This window comes from Drosophila melanogaster, chromosome 3L (assembly GCF_000001215.4).
Source record: "Drosophila melanogaster chromosome 3L".
Lineage (NCBI taxonomy): Eukaryota > Metazoa > Arthropoda > Insecta > Diptera > Drosophilidae > Drosophila > Drosophila melanogaster.
In genome coordinates, this window is record NT_037436.4 from 6590208 (window position 1) to 6609306 (window position 19099).

Genomic DNA, 19099 nt, shown 5'->3' on the forward strand with positions numbered 1-19099 from the left:
ATGTTTGTCAAAATCCACTATGTCATCTATTTCCAAGCCTAAACTGCCTGCTGGCTGGGCTTTGTTGCACCTTCTTCGAAAAGAGGCGTGCCAGGAGTCACGCCTCAGCAAGCAATTCGAACGCCTAACTGCATTTGAATTGAGCCAGGCTGGCGAACAACCTTGAGTGGCTTTTGGTTAATTAAAACTGAGCAAAACTGCATCACAGTGTGGCACACATCCGACTGGAGAAACTGTTTGGGGAAGTGAAGGGAGTCGGTAGAACTCCATCGGAAAATGTACAATTAGGAATGTCTGCTGATTCCCCAAGGCTTTGTTCTCTCAATGTATTTAGGAAAAAAATATATCTGCATTAAATAATGTTTGAAATAACAAAAAATTTTTACTTATTTTTAGAAGACATCTATGTGGAATACGTGAATGGCATGCCACACATGACTGTACGACTTCCCAGTCGCAATGAACTCTGCCAGTTTGCCCTGAAACCCATCTCCCACAACGTTGGTGATCTGTTAGCCATGCTCAGGGCTGAGGATCGGGGCATCGATCGAGCTGCGGTGATCAACAAGCATGGTGTGCGAATCGCGTCGTCCTGCACCATCGAAAGCTTGCTGGATGACTCGTTTAGGTGAATAGTTCGTATATTTCTATAAATGAATAATTACACTAATCCTACTAAATTGTAGCATACAAATCAACAATCGCACATTGGATGTGAATCCTCCCAAACGTGACAAAGTCACATTGGAGTCCATGGACAAAGTGGGCGATGTTCGTAAGGTTATTGCTCAGGTGAAGTATAACTTAATAAATTTCATAGTACCTTTACTAATATCTAAAAATAAATTCAGCTCTACGAGGCATTCAACGTCGGAGAATATCAGCTGGAGAAGAGCAATCAATTGGCCAAAGAACTGGAGACCCTACGCTATGAACTAGAACCACTGGAAGAGGTTAGCATTTAAAATTGAAAGGCCTTACGTTCTTAATCGAATTCGTCTTTCAGAAAAAACTGGAACTCAGCAAAAAGGCCGCTCGTCGCACTAACTTTATGACTTGGATGGGTTTGGGCCTAATGTCGGTGCAATTTGGCATTTTGGCACGACTGACTTGGTGGGAATACTCTTGGGATATTATGGAACCCGTTACATATTTTGTTACTTACGGGACGACAATGGCAATGTATGCCTACTATTGTGTCACTAAGAGGGTATGTTTATTTTGCGAATTTAGATTGGCAACCTTAGATTGAATATCTTCAACCTTTTCAGGAATATATGATGGAGGATGTGAAGAATCGCGAATTCTCACTTTCCCTTTATAGGAACGCCAAAAAGGTTCAGTTCGATGTAGAACACTACAACGAACTGAAGCGAAAGTCGGCGGAGTTGGAGTACAATCTCAGAAGGATCAACGACCCGCTCAACATGCAATTGCCATCGCATTTGGTTCGGACCCAGGAAAACACGCCACCAACCTTAACTGAGGAAAAGGCGGAGCGGAAATACACTTAAGGACTTCGTAGAAAATCAGTGAAGAGACAGGGAAAACGGAAACTCAAACTAATTTTAGCTCCCTCAAACTAGAAAACGAATAAAAGTCCGCCTTTTAGCTAAAGAAGTTCAGGTGATCGAAATGTTGTAGTCAAAGTAAGAAATGATTTTGTGGACGCATCACATGTTGTGTGAAATCAACTTTAGGTTTTTCTTTACGTTAACTAAAATGTTTTAGTTGTTTATTATACGATTAATTAGCATAAGCCACAGTTGGACGATTCACACAAATTAACAAGGTTTACCGGACGCCTGCTGTATTAGAGCTTATACCATTATTTTATGTTTAATTTTTAGTTATTTATTGCAAGTGAGAGATTTGTTTTACGCCTAAGGCAAATATTGTGTGTGCAGTTTTAGCAAAATATATGAATTATTTATTGACTATCATTCCCCTATGAGTTTGGCAATTATTTACCCCACATTTTAGTTTGCTTATCATTGTGTGTCATTGGTTCAAAGAACTGAGAAAATTGTAGGCGCACAATCACACAACAAAATTGCCAGAAAAATTGGCAAATATAAGATTTTGGATATCAAATTATTAGTTTCTTTTGATTACTATCCGGTATCACCAAAATAAATCAATATACATCTACTTACCATCTCATATTTACAACGATAGTTAATTTGGTACGCGGATAATTCAGCTTCCTGAATATCCGTGGTCAAATCAATCAATGAATCTGAATTCATCCAAAGAAAACTACTAACTCTTCATAAGCTTTAAAATACCATACACTATGAGAACAACTAGAACAAATCAATTTGTAAATAAAAACGCACCAACTATTTCATTAAGATTTTAGAAACGGAAACATAAAGACGTCGTAGTTAGTAAAGTTAATAGTAGGTTAGATATGTAAATATATAAACTGCTGTGTTTCAAGACAACGTAAACGAAATGTAAGAATCACATACAATTTATTTGCCCTGCGCGAATCGAGACGAACAAAATTGATGCTTAACATTAGCATAGAGTAGCCTGTTGGGCTCCAAAACTTTACGATTATTACGCTATCTTCCGAACTCTACAAACCTATATACTCTTAAACTTAGAATTGTCAAAGGTTGTGTTGAAAACTGTTTGCCTGTGCTATTAAACCCAATCCTAGAAACCAATCAGAGGACTCCACTCTCTACCGAAAATCTACACACATGCATCGCTTTTCAATGCGCTCACTATATACAAATAGAAGAAATGCTATAGTCGAGAGCGCCGACTATTAGATACCCAGTACTTAAAGCAGTGTTTTAAAATATGGTAGGTTTTACAGTATTGCAGAAAGTATGTAAGGTAAACTCGTATTCCACATCAATGTCCGACTTTTTGCTGATTTGTAATGGTTTTTTAATACTTTATTGAATCGGAGTACTGGGTATGAAAACGCACACGTGGTTCATATAAATCGCACACTAACTAACTAATCGCCAATCGAAATGATTAACACTAGCCTAAGCATTTACCTATGCATACTTATAATACTTTAATGGCATTTGTGATTCAATTTAAAATTATAAAATGGAAATTATTTATTGTACAAAGAGATTTTGACATTAATCAAACAAAACCTAATAACTTTTAAAGTACTTTGCCTAACCCAAGTCCCAACTAACGTTTGCGTTTATCTTATTATACATAATGAATTACCTCCTAGAAATTCTCACGAAAACGTAATCCTAATCAGCGCCAAAGACTTATGAATACATTTAATTATGTAGGTACTCTTATACATTCCCTTAACTGACGTTAAAGATCTTAAAGCCCCTACTATTTATACTAATACCTATTATTATATTACCAACGATGCGCCAGAGAGCTTAACTTATTTCCAAAATATATCTTAACTGCTCTCAATAGGTGCCATTACTTATAATTCTCAAGTACCTTCTTTCATAAACAACTAATCTTAATATACGATTACCTATGTCTTTTAAACGAATTTAAAGGAAACCCAACACTAATTAAGTGCATTAATTAATTACATTGTTTGAATTTTGGCATAACAACCAATGCGATTTTTTACATTTATAAACTCGTTTGTTAAACTAAAATTACGAAAGTACCCAAATCCCCAAAGCTTGAAATAAAAATCAAACGAAATAAAAGTCATGCAACCATATGCGAGCGCCAACTGATAAAAAATAATACGAAATTAAAATAAAACCAAGTTATTAATAAAATGTGTACAGCTCTCGCATTTATTTGCTACTAAAACGCACAAAAGGACTATCACGAGAGTACGAAAGAACCTCTTACCAAGTAAATGTTGTCATCTTTTAGGTTTTTAGGCACATCTGATCTCCAGTCTGTAGCACATGCTGGAATCGGTGGCATTCCATCTAACCAGCTCGGCAATTGGTCTGCTGGACTTGAGGAACAATGTAAGGCGCTCATTCAGTTGAAGAGGCGAGAATTTGCTGATGATTAACGCCTTTGTTGAGTCGCGATACTTGCCCATCAGCGACTCATTGCTGAAACTTCGACCTTGCCTATCCGCCAACTCGTAGGTGTGCACGGGTTTGTTCTCCTCGTCGTCAATCAATCGATAACTAGGCTGTCTATATGGATTGTAGCCCAACTTTTTGCATATTTCACGCACTTCATCCACTTGCGGGGGTTTACTTTTCGGGAAGCATTTTGTATGCCAGATGCCATAGGTCTGTTCGATAACTTGACCGTATTGTGGAGCTATTTCCGGTTGCCTATAAAATAAGTTATGAATTGCTTGCTTTCCAAGGATTCAAGTTAAATGCCTACGTGTGCTGACTATTGGTCCAGAAATCCTTCTTCTGCAGATGCAATGGGTGCTCTATGCCAAAGCAATACCGCTCATCTTCTCCATTGGGACAATCCTTCTCTTTGTCGCACACAAAATCACGAGGAATGCAATCTTCGGGGGAGCTGTTTTAAATATATAATTGAATGGAACTGCGACTAGATTTAAGTCTTTATTAGCCACTTACGAACTGCACTGGAAGTGATCCGCTGTGCAGTTACACAGTACTGAACTCTCGTCGCTCTTGTCCCAGCAGTTTCGCTTGCCATCGCATATCTTTGACGGATCAGTGGCTCTATAAAAAAAACATCAAGTTTAATGAGGTGCAAAACTTTAATTTACCTTGCCTCAAACGTACTGCAGATATGTGAAACAACTGCAGATGGTCGGCTCATCCGTCATGTCCTCGCAGTCAGGTACGTGGTCACAAAACTTGCTTTTCGGCACGCATTTGAAGCTGGTCCGACACTTCATCTCGCCAGGGGCACATTGCTGCTTTTGCTGTCGGCATTTGGTTTCCTCCTCATCGCTGCCATCATGACAATCGGAGCGGCCGTTGCACATCGCAGCCTGCGGCAAACAGGTACCCAGCGGGCAACGATGGGTGGAGCAATCCGGGGCTGGTAGGAGCATTTTGCAGCTCGGTTTGTCTATTGGGGAATTTTAATTAACTTTGGCAGAGTTTTTAAGCTACACACGATTTACCTATGATATCCTGCAGCGATTTGTATACCAGTTCTAACGTTCTAATACCAAATGGCTGTTTAAAACTTTGGCAGTCGGAATTGTTGTAGTTAAACAAGGCCGTTGGGAACCAGCCTGTGTGCGAGTCCCGACAGACCAATACACCCTGATCGCTGGGATTGTGATGTGCATCGCTAACATTTTTCAGCCCAAATTGGTTGCAGGTGGTGAATTTGGTAATGGCCGGTAGCTCCGTGGGAGCAACACCATTAATGAGTTCCACCTCCTCCGAAATGGAAGCCATATCCTCGGCACTCACATTTAACAGGCGCATCAGATTAGCCGGTGGTTGCTTTTCCTGCAGCTTGTAGCAGGAATCGCAATTGGTAGCATTGTGTATACGGGTAATGGCTACGGTTTTGATGCGTCCTGTGGCATCGTCATGAAGCACACTGATGCACTGCCTCGCATGGCTTTGATTTTGATGGGAACTGCAACATTAGCAACATTAATTAGTTACGAACTTGAAATGTTAAAACCAAATTAATTAACGCACCTGTCAGGCAGGAAGGTAGGCAACACATGGTGGGTGAACCGCACAGGGCGCTCCAGATGCAAAAGTAACACATTGGACTTTGGCACTCCCTCAAAGCAGTCCACACGCCGAATCTGTTCGTGATTGCTCCTGTGGGCCGATCGCTTTGTTTTGCCCCCGCCCAGCAAAACGCTGACGTAGTGAGTCTCCAAGTCAATGCCAGACAGGCAGCTCTCGTGGACCATTACCCAATGCTTGTCAATCAGCACTCCGATGCACCAGAGATCGCCATTCATATACACATCTGCCAGCCAGGGCCAGTGCAGCTCCTCAATGGCTTCATGGAGCTGCTCATTAACCAGTATGGTTTTGTTTTTCTTACTCTTGATGAGTTTGTCCAGACGATCCAAAATTTCATCTTTTTTATTTACAACCATCGCCGGAATTTGCGGCTTAAAATGCACATTGGGAGTGTTGTGCGTCTCGATGGTGGGCGATAGGACAGGAACCTGTTCAATTGGCTTTTCCTTGACAACTTGCCCAGCACTGAATGTTTTTAGGGGTGTGGTTTTGTTGGAGTACGGATTGCACTCCACGTAGATGCCGACACACTTGCGGGGCAACAGACGATCCTTCTCTGGTCTTGAAGCGGATGGGTGTCCCAGTTCTGGTATTATGACCTCGTTCTCAGTAAATTGGACATTGTCACCGACCATAGAATGAATTTGTGCTGACATGCGGTTTCTGCCTCCTTTTAACTCCGGTGTGATGGGTTGCATTTCATGCTGGGTCACAAACTCGGAGCTATTGAAGTAGTGAGCTCCATTGAAACCAAGGAGAGCACAGACCGCATCTGCTGTTTTGGCCTGGTGCTCGTGATAGCCAGTCTCATGAGCACAGACTACCCGCCACACGCCATGGCCGTTTCTGGAGAAGATTCCGGTACTGCTGAACTTTGGCTGCTGATGCACATCAAAGTGCACATCGTGGCCATTGGTCAAAGCAACTAAAAAGTAAATTCAAGCCAAATTATATAATTCTACATTTTAAAATAGAATACTTTTCTACTCACAGCAATCCTTTTCATCTTCCTTGAACTTGCAATCCACTTTATTATCGCAACGACTGCTTAATGGCAAACAAGTTTTAGACAGCGGGCAACGGAATTCGTTTGATTGACATTCCACTAAAAAACATGTGTTTCAAATACAAAGCATTTAAAGATTTTGGTCAGTCATTACCGCAGTTCTGTTCATCCGTGAGGTCCTCGCAATCTGCCTTGCCATCGCAAATGAGTCCCTTCAGAGATCCCTTCAAATAATCTTTGCATGTGCAGTCCAGTTCATCAGTTCCATCCTCGCAATCCACTTTCCTATCACAACGCATCATAATATCCACAATTTGAGACATCCTGAGAAATGGAAACAATAGGCATTACAACAGAACACAACGAATGACACACAGACTACCCACTTTTTGCACACAAATTTATTAGGAATTTGTATTTGATCCTTTTCAGAATGAGTGCTGCTACTATGCGTTGTTGTCGTCTTGGCGGACTCTGTAGTAGTAGTTGGTGCTAATGTGGTTACAGCTACATGCTTTTCAGTGGTTAGAATGGTAGTAGAGATTGTGGCCAAGGGCGTGGTGGTAAGAGTAACAATGCTGCTAATTGTGGTTGTGTCTTCTGTGGTTGTTGTTTCCTTCACTCCCTCTGTTGTTACTAATTTTGGAGCGTCTGTTGAGGTTAGAGATAAAGTAGTCGTCTCCACTTCCATCGTGGTCTCAAAAGTCGTACTCTCTATAAATTCAGTGACCAAATCTGTGAGCTTCTTTAGGTCTTCAGTTGAAGTTGGGATTGTCGTAGTTTGGGCAACAGTAGTTGGTAATGTTTCTTGTTTGGTTGAAGCTTCAGATTCAGTTGTAGTAAATGAAAATGTTGATGTTTCAATATTTGTGGATGGCAACCAAGTTGAAGGATTTGTCGTTGTTGGCAAAAGAGTGGAAGGGCTAGTGGCTGAATCACTCACTGTAAAATCTGTGCTCGTGGTTTCATCTGTTATTGATAGATCATCTGAGGTAGTTGAAGTAATTTGTTCAGCGAAAGATAAATCCATTGGGCCCTGTGTTGTTTCAGTTTGCCCTAAAGATGTTGTGCTTTTCAATAAATCTTCCTCGTCTTGTTCAGCCTTTAAATCTTCATCGTCAATGGGAATAACCTCCCGCATTTTACTCTTTTCCTCGCTCTCCTTCACTGGATGATAGTCACTCTCAGTTGTGGTGCTAATATTCTGTCGAACGCCACCCACCATATCTGGTAAAAAGTTGTAGGTGCATCCCACCTCATCCTCGCCACCCAAACAATCAACGTTGCGATCGCAGCGCTGTCGTTTAGCAATACACCGCTTACCGCCCCACACGCAGATAAATCCTGGACACAGTTGAAGCGGCTGAAGTTTGGGCAACAGTCGTGGAGTAGTAGCCATTTCCAACCAGTCCAGGTAGAGAGTGACCCTCGTGTAGACTCCAAACTCCTGAGGACGAGCACAGCCATTGCCATGGCTTACTACTCCGGCCAGATAGAACTCATCTGGGTTAGAGACGCTGCGACAGAAGAGAGGCCCACCCGAATCACCCTGGCAGGCATCGCGACCTCCATCTGGATCGCCAGCACAAATGTCTTCTGAAGCCTGATCTTCTGGATCAGTGCATTTCTTACGAATTGGTACGATAACCTGGCGCATGGGATCACCTCCAAAAATTTGGTTAATATATGTATAAGTAGTTTATTTGTATATGGCTTAAGTACTTACTGCTTGGACCCTTCTCTCTGATGGCTCCCCAACCAACCACCGTGCATAGGGTGTGTTCCACGGGGCCCCAGATCCAATCGTCGCCTACTGTAGTTCTTCCCTTGTCGGGTAAGCAAATAGGTTTCACCCATCGATTGAACTGCAGCGGATTCAGCAGGCGAAGCAGAGAGAGATCGTTGCGCATACTTCTTCTTTCGTAGGCTTGGTGGACAACCACATGGGAGACGGGCTGGATCTGAGTGGCGGGTGAGTAGCTAGAGCGACGCAGAAGACCAGCACGAACTTCATAGAAGTACTTTCCATAGTTTATGACACAGTGGGCAGCGCTGATGATCTATTAAAAAAAAACTTATCAGTACATATAATTGAAGTATAAACTCCTAACTCACCCAACGATCAGAATAAATGGTTCCACCGCAATGGAACTTTCCATTTCTATAGATAGCCACCACAAATGGCCATTGGAGTGCACTTGTATAACTTCCACCAACAATTCGGCCATCGCCAACGATTTCCTTTGAATCCGATACTGCTCTTCTTACTCTCTTCGAGTGTTCCAGCATAGATGATTTAGAGGGCAGGCCGCACTGCATCGGGGGGCACTTGACATAGGCCACATGATCTACTAGGGAATCGTGGCTATTGCGTCCATGGCACGCCTGAGCAAAGTGGACTCCAGCATGCAGGGATGGCTCAATAAAAGGACCAGGTAAAGTTAGGGTTTGGAAACTGACATTCAACGAAGCTGAGTGATCCATCCGACTGTTTTCATCCATCTGACAGGCTAAAGCCGCCCACTTTTCACCATTGTTGCACACAGGATGCCAATCCCCGCGATAATTGTGGTAGAGGTAGCCTTCAGAAGCAGATGCACCGTGGGACTGAAAAAGATTTGATAGCGTTTTAGAAAAAAAAACCCATCTAAGCTAATGCATTAACCACCATATGATCCGCCACATCGGTGACCAACATGCTGCACTGCTCCTCATCGCGTCCATTCAAACAGTTCATGAATCCGTCGCAACGCTCCAGTCGACTGTAGCACATAGAAATCGTAGACCGATTGCGTTTGGCAAAGTCCTGTGGATTTTCATAGCAGGAGTAAGCCAACGATTCGCAGCCAAAGCATCCCAGCTCGTCCTCGCCCATAGGGCAATCTTCGTAACCATCGCACAGACGCTCTTCATCCACGCGATCTGCACAGGTGCAGGCGGACTCATCGCTGCCATCCGAACAATCCACCACATTATCACACCATCTCGCGGCAGGAATGCACTCCTGTTGACCGAAGCAGGAAAACTGATCGGGCTCTGGGCATCTGGATCGCTCCTGGATGGGTTGTTGTGGCAATCCTGCATAGCTGGCATAGATGATTTGTCCCTGTTGATTGGCGGTGTTTGTCTGATTGGCATGACGCATCTTAAAGTTGGCATTGGAGAATGCCGACTGTCCACCCTGCTGCTGCTGACTGGATGTCTGCGATTGTCCTGCTCCCTGACCCGATTGATTCTGCATGTAGCTGCAGTAGACCTGCTGCTGGCCGTTTGTCGGTTTCTGTGGTGAGGCGTTCTTCGAGAAGATATTGGCACCCTGGCCGCCGGCTCCGGATCCGCCACTTCCGCCGAAGAAGTTTCCGCTCGGTCCAAACTGCTGAGGCACAAAAAATATGCCTGCGCCAGGGTTCGATGATCCTCCAAAGTGCGCACCCTGCATGCCCATAAATGTGGGCGTATTCGACCACATGGGCATACGGAAATTGGCAGGCGTCATGTAGAAGCAAACGGGAATGCTGGGCATTCCGAAGTTGGGGTTAAACATAAACTGTGCTGAGGCCTTCATTGTTTCACCGGACACTGGAAATCCGCCAGGAGCTCGACTGGTAAACTGTACACTGGGTGAAGCCGTGAAGGTTTCACCCTTCTCCTTCGTCTCACCGTCTGACATGGTGGCAACTTTGTTGCGCATCCGCAGAGCCACTCGTTCGCAAAGACTAAGAATTTGGGCGTCGGCAGCTGTAAATTAAATGGTATATTACTGATTATCTTAGCAAACATGCATTAGCATTAATCTCACCATTCCAAGTGTGTCCGTTAAGTGGATTGATTTTGGGTCCCATTTTGTCTAGGGCTTTAGCATCTAGAGCGGTTCCAAAAGTATCTATGAGTTCGTTTTGATTTGGCCTTGCCTGATCCTCAAACTTCTTCAGCCACAACTGACGTTCGTAGCCATCCGTCACGGTTTCTGAGGAGGATTCATTTGCGTTTAAGACCCTGAGAATGGGTTTCTGCTCCTCGTGTTGCTCAAAGCTTTCCAGCATGTTTTCGATGCTGGTAGGGTTGTCCAGCGGATGTGAGGATCGTGGTGATTCTGGATTGCTGATCGCCTCCCTAGTAGTCAACTTTGGTTGGCTTGTGGAGCTAGTGCTTACCTCACCACTGGACTCTCCTCCATCGATGATCCAGTCAAACTTGACCGGCTTCGGCTTAGTGGGATAGGCAGTGGAATTATGAATTCTCTCGTTGATTTCGGTTGTGCTGACTGCCACAGTTGTCGCAATGGTTGTGGTGGTGACATTCTCCTGCGGCTCCACAACTTCTTCCCCGTCAATAATCCAATCGAATGGCATCTTACGCAGTCTTTCCGTGGTCCCAGTGACTTCAGTAGTAGTTTCCTGCGGCTCTACCACTTCCCTTCCGTCAATAATCCAATCAAAAGTTATTTTCGGCAGCTCTGTGGTGACAATGATGGTTTCCGAAGTGGCTCCTGTCGTCGTGGTCGCCGCAGTTGTTGTCGTAGTGTTGGTGGACTTGACTTCCGGCTCTACATTTTCCTCTCCGTCCAGTATCCAATCGAATGACAATTTTCGCTGAGCGGTGGATTTCGTAGTTTCCACTGGTCCATCGGTAGTTATATTGAATACCAATCCGTTTTCCGTGGTGGGCACGTGATCACTGTTAGTGTTTTCCGTGTCAACTATTGGCTCGGAGGATGCCGATGTGGTGGTTACATTTCTAATGATTCGCTGCCCTGGTCCCTCGGTTGTACGTAAAATCTCTTGGGGCTTGTCAAAGTGATCCAGAATCCAGCTTATTTTCTCTGTAGTGCTCTCCACAGTCGTTCTTTCGGTAGCGGTTGCATCTATTTTTGTGGTTGTAATTTCGACCAATTGTGTGGTGTTCCAAGGTGCCTTGGTTGTTTCCTTCTTGGGGGCACCATCTGTATAAACTGGACTCTCGTCATGATCGTGCCCATCGATGATCCAGCTGATCCTTGAAGGCTTAATCTTAGTCCTCGCTGGCTTTTCAGTGGCATGTACCGCAACCGTTGTGGCCTCTGCAGTTGTCACCTGAATCAGGTCGGCCGGTGAAAAAGTACCCTTCTGTTCATGGGACTCCATGCTGCTTGATTCCAATTTCGGCTGCTGCTCCCGCATAATGGCCTTCATCTTCTCCATTTTCTCGGTCACCTCCTTTGCCATTTTGTACATGCGCAGAAAGGCGGACATGCAATCCTGCGGAGTATGCTTTTTGCAACGCACAAACTCATGCTCCAACTGGCTTAGGGCTTCTCTTGCCCTTTTACTTCGCAGCTTGGTGTACAGGTGCTGCATATTGGCCTCCATCCGGACGGGATCCAACAGATCCAACCCATGCAAATCACGCCGCATGCGGTGTTTCTTGTTCAACCGGAACTTAACCAGCATTTGCCGCATATGCTTCCTTCTCCTGTTTTTGCTATCCTCCATATCCTTGTTCATATCCTCGTCGAGCAATTTGAAGTGCAAAGTTTGAGGACTCACAATCAGGGCAGACTGATCCTCCTCAAAGGGCTGGTTGAAAAGCACCTGGTGCCTGGCATTCAGCGCTGCAATCTGCTGCACTTGATCTTTAAGTAATTTATTAGTTATTATTACTCTTATTATAACTCGTTAACGAACTTACCAATTTTCTCCACCACTAGCCCGTGGTAAACCAGAGAAAATAGCAACACGATGATGACCAGAATCGAGATGGCCACGATCCGTTTGCCGAATCCAATGCTCCACCAACGTCGCGGATGCCGAAGCAGCCTGGTGGCCTCCATCTCTAAAGAATTCCGTTTAAGAAGATTAGTGTAACGAAATTTCTTAACCAAGTTCAATTATGGATTTTTTGTAAGCCAATCGCTTAAGTATTAAACTGTTTACATACTTGTATGTTTATTGTCTTGTTCGCAGTTTTTATAAAAACTCAGTCTACATACTTTTATTTTCAACATACATAATTAAACACTTTTTATTATTTATTGTGGTCAGCACTTTCTGGCCTGTTCAGCACTTTTGCAATAATTTTTATAATAATGCTGATCCAAGTTCAAAATAAAATGGAACTTTCGACCATTTTATGGAATTCACTTTCTGGCTTAAAATGTTCACAGACGTGGGTGAAAATATTAATTGTTTTTGGCCTATTTTTTTTTTTGCCAACGAGTACGGAAGTTATTTTCAAGATTTCAAAGTAACACATACCATCCATGTTGTAATTCATTATTCATAAATTGATTTATCTTCTGGATTTTTCACTTAAGCTCTGGACATTTTTAACACATAAGCTTTTACGCCACAAAATCGCTGATTATTTCTTTCAATTATATGTTAAGCACTTTGTTAAATTGGCCGGGAAACAAGGAGCCTCAGGTTACAGCGATTCACTCAAACAAAAATCCACAAAAAGCAATCGCAAAGCAATTTGATATGCACGATAATCCAGAACGGTAATAATCACTACGATGACGACTTCCGCGCGATCCGGCCGGTAAAGAGCAACTGAATCCGACGGTGGTGAATGCGCCGCTTATAAGGGCTTCCGGAAAGTGGATCAGCGGGCAAACGACCCACATCCAGCGGCCACTGCTGCACTTTTCTGCTACGTTTCGAAGTTTATGGTTTTTTGGTTAATGAAAAGCGGCCCGGCAACTGCGGAGGTCAGCTGAAATGGCCGACGAAAAGTGCAAGTTGAAGGGGATTTTGGAATGGCAGAGCAACGAACCAGCCGCCCACCACCTATGAAACCAGAACTGTAAGCTAAGCAGGCCCAGCATTAATTCTCAACCCTGTGTCAGAAGTTTCCAAATCAGTTCTTTCCCTTTTTTTTTTTACAAATTTCGTAAAGCGCATAAAAATAAAAACATTTTTCCACACATCAAAGCTTTGACCACGAACACTATTTACCGAAAAATATAAATAAAAAACAAAAAGAAACGGTAGTAAAACAGAAAACACATGCATTCTACTTAGAAAATCAAATAAAATTGTTTATCAAAATTTTACCATCAGACAGAATGTAAGTAGCAGCAGCGCATGAAACGTGCAGGAATCGAGTGTCTTAGCCAGTTTTCCCATGAACCCACAGAACTTCATTAACAAAAATTGATGCGCAAGCAAAGAAAGTATATGCCCTCAAGATCCAGCCAGTCATTAGTCATTGGAGGAACCAGAAAACAAACACAAACACAAGGACCTTCCCACGGCATGCGCATAGAGTTCCTTAACATATTAACCTTTATCTCGAGATAACAAACATGATGTGGACCAGAACGACAATCGCACTGCGCAGAATTGCCAGGTCGCAAAGGTAAGTAACAAATAAACTCATTTCATTCAAAAAGGTATTAGTTACTCATACTCATACACCACCTTGAACGACTAATTATTGTGTAGGTGATATGTAGGTAAATGATGGTGATGAAAGATTAATAACAATAGTGGCCAGTTAACAATCAATAAACTGTGCATGAAAATAGCTTATGTTCTTTACACTTTCAACTTTTATTAAAGATAAATTCAGTTTTCGATCTATATCAAGCCAATTAAGGATTCAAATGGTCAAGAATATTTATGATGATTAAGAAATATGAGAATTTACTGAACAAGTGAAAATGGCACATTATTCTTAGCACAAAAATTATAATAGTTCGTTATATCTTCGATAATATGCACATATCGATGTGAAAAAATTAATGTATGTTATTCTTGTTTGTGTCATCTTAGTCTTCTACTCTAGATGATTCAAATGATAATACCTATTTCAGTATATTGAGATTAAACTTGGCGTCATCGCTGAGATCTTAGATCTTGTCCGCTCCTGGCGGTATTTTGATCAAGGACTGAGCTTCGTACAGCTCCTCCAGCAACTTACGGAATAGCTCGGGGCTGATGTTGTTGCCCACGCGCATCAGCACGAACCAGTCGCCAAAACTGCAATTGCGCAATGCCACCTGCAAGTGCTTCTTGGGCATGAAACGTGCCCTGGCACGAAGCAACTGAAGACGCATTCCGGGATACAAAACGGTGGCCAGGCGGTACAGAAACTTGAGGGAAATGAGCATAGCCACTAGTATAAACCATATCCACAGGAAGGCGAAGATTTTCTCGTTCAGTATATTCAGGGGCAGCAGGCAAAGGTAGTCGTATATGTTGGAAGAACCGCTGGGGCCGCCCTTGTACATCTCGCACTTGGCACACTTGGGGAAGACTGCCATGGTTATAATGTTCCACTGGTTATAGTCGCCATTGTAAAGGGACAGCAAGGCATTACGGTAGCGGCCCCAAAAACCTCCGAAAAATACGTCCAACAGAAGGAAGTTTAGAATCTGCGGGGTTGCAAATAATTACAATTTTTAGTAATATCGTAGATTATTGAATTACTAGTTTTGGTCACTCACACTGATGCTCAAATTGAGTATTTCGCAGAAGACGTAGCTAACGAAGTAGCGGAAGTGGGTCTCTTTGTAATCGCTGGAGAAGTAGTTGACTAGTACGCGCAAATGGGTCCTGCTCTTGTCCTTGCAAACGGCCATCTTGTGGAAATCATCGCACAAATGCTTCAGCCGACCGCCCTCCCAAATCTTCCAGAGAAATGCTGGCATATAAAACACAAACGACTCGAGCAGCAATACCAGCACGACCCACTGATAGTAGGTTATGTAGTTACGATTTTCCGGGGGCACTACCTTACTAACCGCATCTGAAATGAAGAATCCGTGCTGAACATGGGAATCTTTGAAGCATTTCCAAACTCACCTGGTCGGCACTGTGCAGCTCCATTCCTTAGGGGCGTCACAGTCACATTGTCGCTCACATAGGCCCCGTAGATCCAACAAAAGGCGTGCACGTAGTCCATATCCTTGTCCCCAAAACACTGGATGGGATCGCCGAAATATTGTTTCGAGGAAAGCAAAAATGTGCAGGCCAAAAGCAGGGCCACTGTGACTTTGGAGTGCAGCGTGAAAATAGCATCGTAGATGTGCACCGACTTGAACTGCAGATACTTGGAGAGCGGTTTAACAGCTGCGTACATGATGGCGTATTTATTTTATTTAATTTCGGGCGTAAAACAAAAATTTTGGGGCGGTTGTAAAGTTTGACGATTTAACTTGTACCAAAAGCACGCGGCATCATAACGGTTGATGTATACTATGGTTGTCTCTTTCTTACTCACGCCTGGGAACCTTACGTACAAACCGCAATTTCCAGCAGCCAGCTTTTGGCAGGCACTGATTTCGGCTGGAAAGAAGTCAGATTTGACGAGAAAATAGCGGGACTGCCAGCTCTGTTGGGGCTAAAAACTGTTTTTACCATCTGGTAACACTAGCACGTTGCACATGTTAAATCTTCGTGTTGACAAATTGAAATCTACTGAAAATCGAGTTAATTTAATAAAAGTTGCGTATTTTCGCCTGCAGCTTGAACGGTAAGCGCTCCAGGATGAAGGAACATATGTCCACCAAGCAGCACGAGCGCAACGAGAAGAAGAAAAAGAAGCTGGCGGCCCTGGCGAACCTGATGGAGCTCAACGATCGCGATCGATTGCACGAGGCAGAGTTGGCCAAAAAACGCGATGCAGAGGTCGAAGTGGAGGAGAAGTCAACAGCGAAGGCGGAGGACGGGGACGACGGTTTCATCGTGGTGGGCAGCAAACGCAAGCCGCGAAACCGTCGTCAAAACAACGAGCTGGAGGCGGATTCACAGACTGCCCCAGGAACATCAGATCCTGAAGAGCCGGTGAACAAGAAAATCCGCAATTACGATGCTGGTGGAGATAGCCTGCCGCTGGAGATTGGCTCGCTATCCGAGGATCAGTACAATCAGTTGTCGGCAGAGTTGAGGCGTCGCAAACGGGAGCTGGAGAACGTACCGGCCTTGCGACTGCGTGAGATGGGTCAGCGCGCCTCCCTGGAGACTCCGCAAGATGCTCGTACGCCCATCTTTCTAACCGACATCCAGAACCTGTTGATGTGCGCTCTCATTGGCCAGAAGAGCCCCTGCCGTCCGGATCGCTGGTGCAGCGTGGAGAAGTGGCTCAGTCTGTCGCACAGTGTGGTGGTCATTCTGGAGGGACTATCTCTCTACCACTATCTGTCTAACGAGACCCAGTTTGAGGCCACCAACAGGATATTCAGCACGAAGCTGGAGATGATACTTCCACCGCAGGAGGAGGGCCAGAAGATTATCGACGAGATAGCCAAGGTAGGGCTTCGTTGAAACTGTCTGTTTGCCTAATAATATATCCCTTGCTCTTGCAGATTCCTCTCACCAATGCGCAGGCACGCAGACTGATAGACGAGCACGGCTCCCTGGAGTCGGCTGTGGAGCTGAACAAAGATCCAACTTTGTTTGTAAAGACAATCTTTCCAATCGAAAGCTCTAAATCTGAGTCGGATGACATGCATGAGGATGACAAGTTCCCACGCACTAAGCTCCTGCTGTCAGCGCTGCAAATGGTCGACGAGGGCTATCCTATTCCATTGCAGGGCGAGCTACACACTCGTTTCCAAAACTTTAAGTTTACCAAGGATCTGTATGCACCGGTAACCAATCGCAGTCCTATGTTCGGCGTTGATTGTGAAATGTGTCACACGGAGGCGGGTTGTAACGAGCTAACCCGAATCTCTATTGTCAACGAAAATTACGAGACCGTTTATGAAACGCTAGTGTTGCCAAATAACCGGATCACCGACTATCTAACCCAATATTCGGGCATAACCGCAGAAATTATGGAGCAAGTGACCAAGAGGCTGGATGTTGTGCAAAAGGAAGTGTCCGAACTGCTGCCTCCAGATGCCATTCTGGTGGGGCAATCTCTAAATTCTGACTTGAACGCCATGAAAATGATGCACCCGTATGTAATTGACACCAGCGTGTGCTTTAACACATCTGGGGTGCGACGACGCAAGACCAAGCTGAAGGATCTGGCCAAAACCTTTTTACAGGAAATTATCCAGGAGAACATCGATGGTCACGATTCCATTGAGGATTCGCGAGCCACGCTGAAGCTCGTCAAGAAGAAGCTGGCAAACAGCATCGAGTTCGGAGACCAGATCCTCACGCAGCACAAGCAATTACAGGAGTTGGCGAACGCATCCAGCGGTGATACCATATCCAACAATCTGTTTGCACATGTGGCAAAGCGGGATAAGCGCACGGCCATTGTCACGGTCGGCGAGCTGCAGCCCCGTCTAAAGGAAGTGATCGAAAAGGCGGGAGAGGCAGCGCCCAAGGATCAAAGTACGTCGGTGCATGTCCACGAGGTATCTACGGCCAAGGAAGCCATTCGGAAGGTCAATGAAGTTGCACTGGAAAATGCCCTGACAATTGCCAACCTCCGCGTGCCAGAGCAGGACTTTATATTGGACAGTGCACAGCGGAGTGTTGCCAAACTGGACAAGACCATTGATCGCCTGTGGAAGTCAGTTGCGCACAACGGACTCTTCCTCGTCATCATGGGCGGATCCACAGAGTGCTCGAAGGGTGTAGCCAAAATAGCCATCAAGCGACTAAACGGATCGAATCAGACTATGGAAAGTTAGGGAGCTTTTAAGAACCTTACTTATGCTAACCGCCTCCATGGATACCCGCTCCCACTAAGGTCCTGAGTGTTGAAATCCAGCAGATAAATCAAATTTACCGTATCACACTGAAGACATGACCAACAGTTGCATTACCATACACCTGGGAAATGTCCTGCATGCATGAGTGCATCGATGAAAAATTGTAAAATTAAAAACAAATTCGATCAATAACGAATAATAAAATGTACATTTAATTTTTTTCACAAAATTCCATTGGCTTCTGCATAGTTGTATTAAATTAAATGAGCGGTAAAAATTATTATGGATTATTGTATAAAGAAAAAACTATACAAAAAACTAATTATTATTGATTCCATTTTAAAATTTTCTGAAAGGGTCAACATAATACATGGTTTATTGAACCGTAAAAACTGTTCGTGTCCGCAGGCAATTAGAAATAATTCCAGTATCCGTCCGATACATTTTCCGGATGGAGCATTCCAAACTGGCTGCTTGAATTTGACCCAGTTTCGTCTGGTTTGCATTGCCCGATATATGTGGCTGGTGGTGCTCGCTGGCCAGGCGGCTGTGTTGATAAGAGCCACAAATTTCCTACCTCCCTCAATGTGGTGCTCCGTTGTCTAGGGCCCGGCCCGAAAGCCCGAACTGGGCCTCCTCCCTAGAAGCGCCCACGCACTCTCGCTCTCCCTGGCTTTTTCATTTCCCTCTCTGTCGCTTTGGAAAGGGAAAGTCCCCGCAGCGGAGTATCTGTGTCTTATCACACGCTCGAAAATGTTGCGTCTTTTTTGGCTGAGTACTCATACGACCTGTAGGTCGTGCTCAAAGTTTCTATGCGCATGTCCCGCCGCAAGAATTTTCTGAGAATTTTCCCCAATTCCGGTGGAA

At 44.2% G+C, this 19099-nt stretch overlaps 4 protein-coding genes and 1 long non-coding RNA gene across 14 annotated transcripts in view, besides 1 other annotated feature; 2 read left to right on the plus strand and 3 right to left on the minus strand.

Annotated features, from left to right (window-relative positions):
• MCU (Mitochondrial calcium uniporter) overlaps positions 1 to 3733 on the plus strand; it is a 43203-nt gene extending 39470 nt beyond the window's left edge. For 6 of the 8 annotated variants that reach the window (NM_001259718.1, NM_206280.2, NM_168169.3 and 3 more), the window contains 5 exons: positions 397 to 628; positions 687 to 792; positions 852 to 953; positions 1007 to 1210; positions 1272 to 1942. In NM_001259718.1, the coding sequence (NP_001246647.1) occupies positions 397 to 628; positions 687 to 792; positions 852 to 953; positions 1007 to 1210; positions 1272 to 1514 (887 nt within the window). In that variant the 3' untranslated portion in view covers positions 1515 to 1942. Of the gene's footprint in view, positions 1 to 396; positions 629 to 686; positions 793 to 851; positions 954 to 1006; positions 1211 to 1271 lie in introns of all 8 variants that reach the window. The other 2 variants (NM_144449.4, NM_001300025.1) reach the window with 2 other exon arrangements.
• Positions 2743 to 2806: a mobile genetic element.
• ndl (nudel) lies at positions 3731 to 13159 on the minus strand. The gene is made up of 15 exons (NM_079223.2): positions 12873 to 13159; positions 12307 to 12450; positions 10439 to 12250; positions 9308 to 10377; positions 8755 to 9246; positions 8366 to 8699; positions 7026 to 8304; positions 6794 to 6963; positions 6625 to 6738; positions 5574 to 6558; positions 5039 to 5508; positions 4692 to 4983; positions 4521 to 4628; positions 4315 to 4458; positions 3731 to 4259 (listed from the first exon to the last, which is right to left on the minus strand). The coding sequence occupies exons 1-15, from the start codon at positions 12889 to 12891 to the stop codon at positions 3842 to 3844; spliced, it is 7851 nt and encodes a 2616-aa protein (NP_523947.2). The 5' UTR covers positions 12892 to 13159; the 3' UTR covers positions 3731 to 3841.
• A 317-nt stretch (positions 13160 to 13476) lies between these two features.
• On the plus strand, positions 13477 to 18532 carry Rexo5 (RNA exonuclease 5). Of its 2 annotated transcripts, NM_168172.2 has the most exons (4): positions 13477 to 13686; positions 13756 to 13977; positions 16088 to 16871; positions 16928 to 18532. In NM_168172.2, the coding sequence occupies exons 3-4, from the start codon at positions 16110 to 16112 to the stop codon at positions 18209 to 18211; spliced, it is 2046 nt and encodes a 681-aa protein (NP_729177.1). In that variant the 5' UTR covers positions 13477 to 13686; positions 13756 to 13977; positions 16088 to 16109; the 3' UTR covers positions 18212 to 18532. The 2 variants fall into 2 exon arrangements, with proteins under 2 accessions (NP_729177.1, NP_648050.1); NM_139793.2 differs by lacking the exons at positions 13477 to 13686; positions 13756 to 13977 and having other exon boundaries at positions 15972 to 16871.
• On the minus strand, positions 14159 to 15825 carry zpg (zero population growth). Of its 2 annotated transcripts, none has more exons than NM_001274549.1 (3): positions 15426 to 15825; positions 15068 to 15369; positions 14159 to 14995 (listed from the first exon to the last, which is right to left on the minus strand). In NM_001274549.1, exons 1-3 carry the CDS (start codon positions 15700 to 15702, stop codon positions 14471 to 14473), a joined length of 1104 nt encoding a protein of 367 aa, NP_001261478.1. In that variant the 5' UTR covers positions 15703 to 15825; the 3' UTR covers positions 14159 to 14470. The 2 variants fall into 2 exon arrangements, with proteins under 2 accessions (NP_001261478.1, NP_648049.1); NM_139792.3 differs by having other exon boundaries at positions 14243 to 14995.
• A 30-nt stretch (positions 18533 to 18562) lies between the features above and the next one.
• On the minus strand, positions 18563 to 19031 carry lncRNA:CR45418 (long non-coding RNA:CR45418). Its single transcript, NR_124815.1, has one exon. It is a non-coding gene; the product is annotated as a long non-coding RNA:CR45418 (long non-coding RNA).
• Positions 19032 to 19099: the final 68 nt, after the last annotated feature.

What these genes read in the sequence shown, in the direction of transcription:
- zpg (NM_001274549.1), bottom strand. Translation starts at nt 15,702, where the DNA reads ATGTACGCAGCTGTTAAACCGCTCTCCAAGTATCTGCAGTTCAAGTCG. An exon ending in AGCTGCACAGTGCCGACCAG is followed by an intron (nt 15,370 to 15,425) that starts GTGAGTTTGGAA and finishes TCTTCATTTCAG; the next exon opens with ATGCGGTTAGTAAGGTAGTG. An exon ending in TACTCAATTTGAGCATCAGT is followed by an intron (nt 14,996 to 15,067) that starts GTGAGTGACCAA and finishes GCAACCCCGCAG; the next exon opens with ATTCTAAACTTCCTTCTGTT.
- Rexo5 (NM_168172.2), top strand. Translation starts at nt 16,110, where the DNA reads ATGAAGGAACATATGTCCACCAAGCAGCACGAGCGCAACGAGAAGAAG. An exon ending in TTATCGACGAGATAGCCAAG is followed by an intron (nt 16,872 to 16,927) that starts GTAGGGCTTCGT and finishes TTGCTCTTGCAG; the next exon opens with ATTCCTCTCACCAATGCGCA.
- ndl (NM_079223.2), bottom strand. An exon ending in TAACGGACACACTTGGAATG is followed by an intron (nt 10,378 to 10,438) that starts GTGAGATTAATG and finishes TTTAATTTACAG; the next exon opens with CTGCCGACGCCCAAATTCTT. An exon ending in CACGGATGAACAGAACTGCG is followed by an intron (nt 6,739 to 6,793) that starts GTAATGACTGAC and finishes CATGTTTTTTAG; the next exon opens with TGGAATGTCAATCAAACGAA.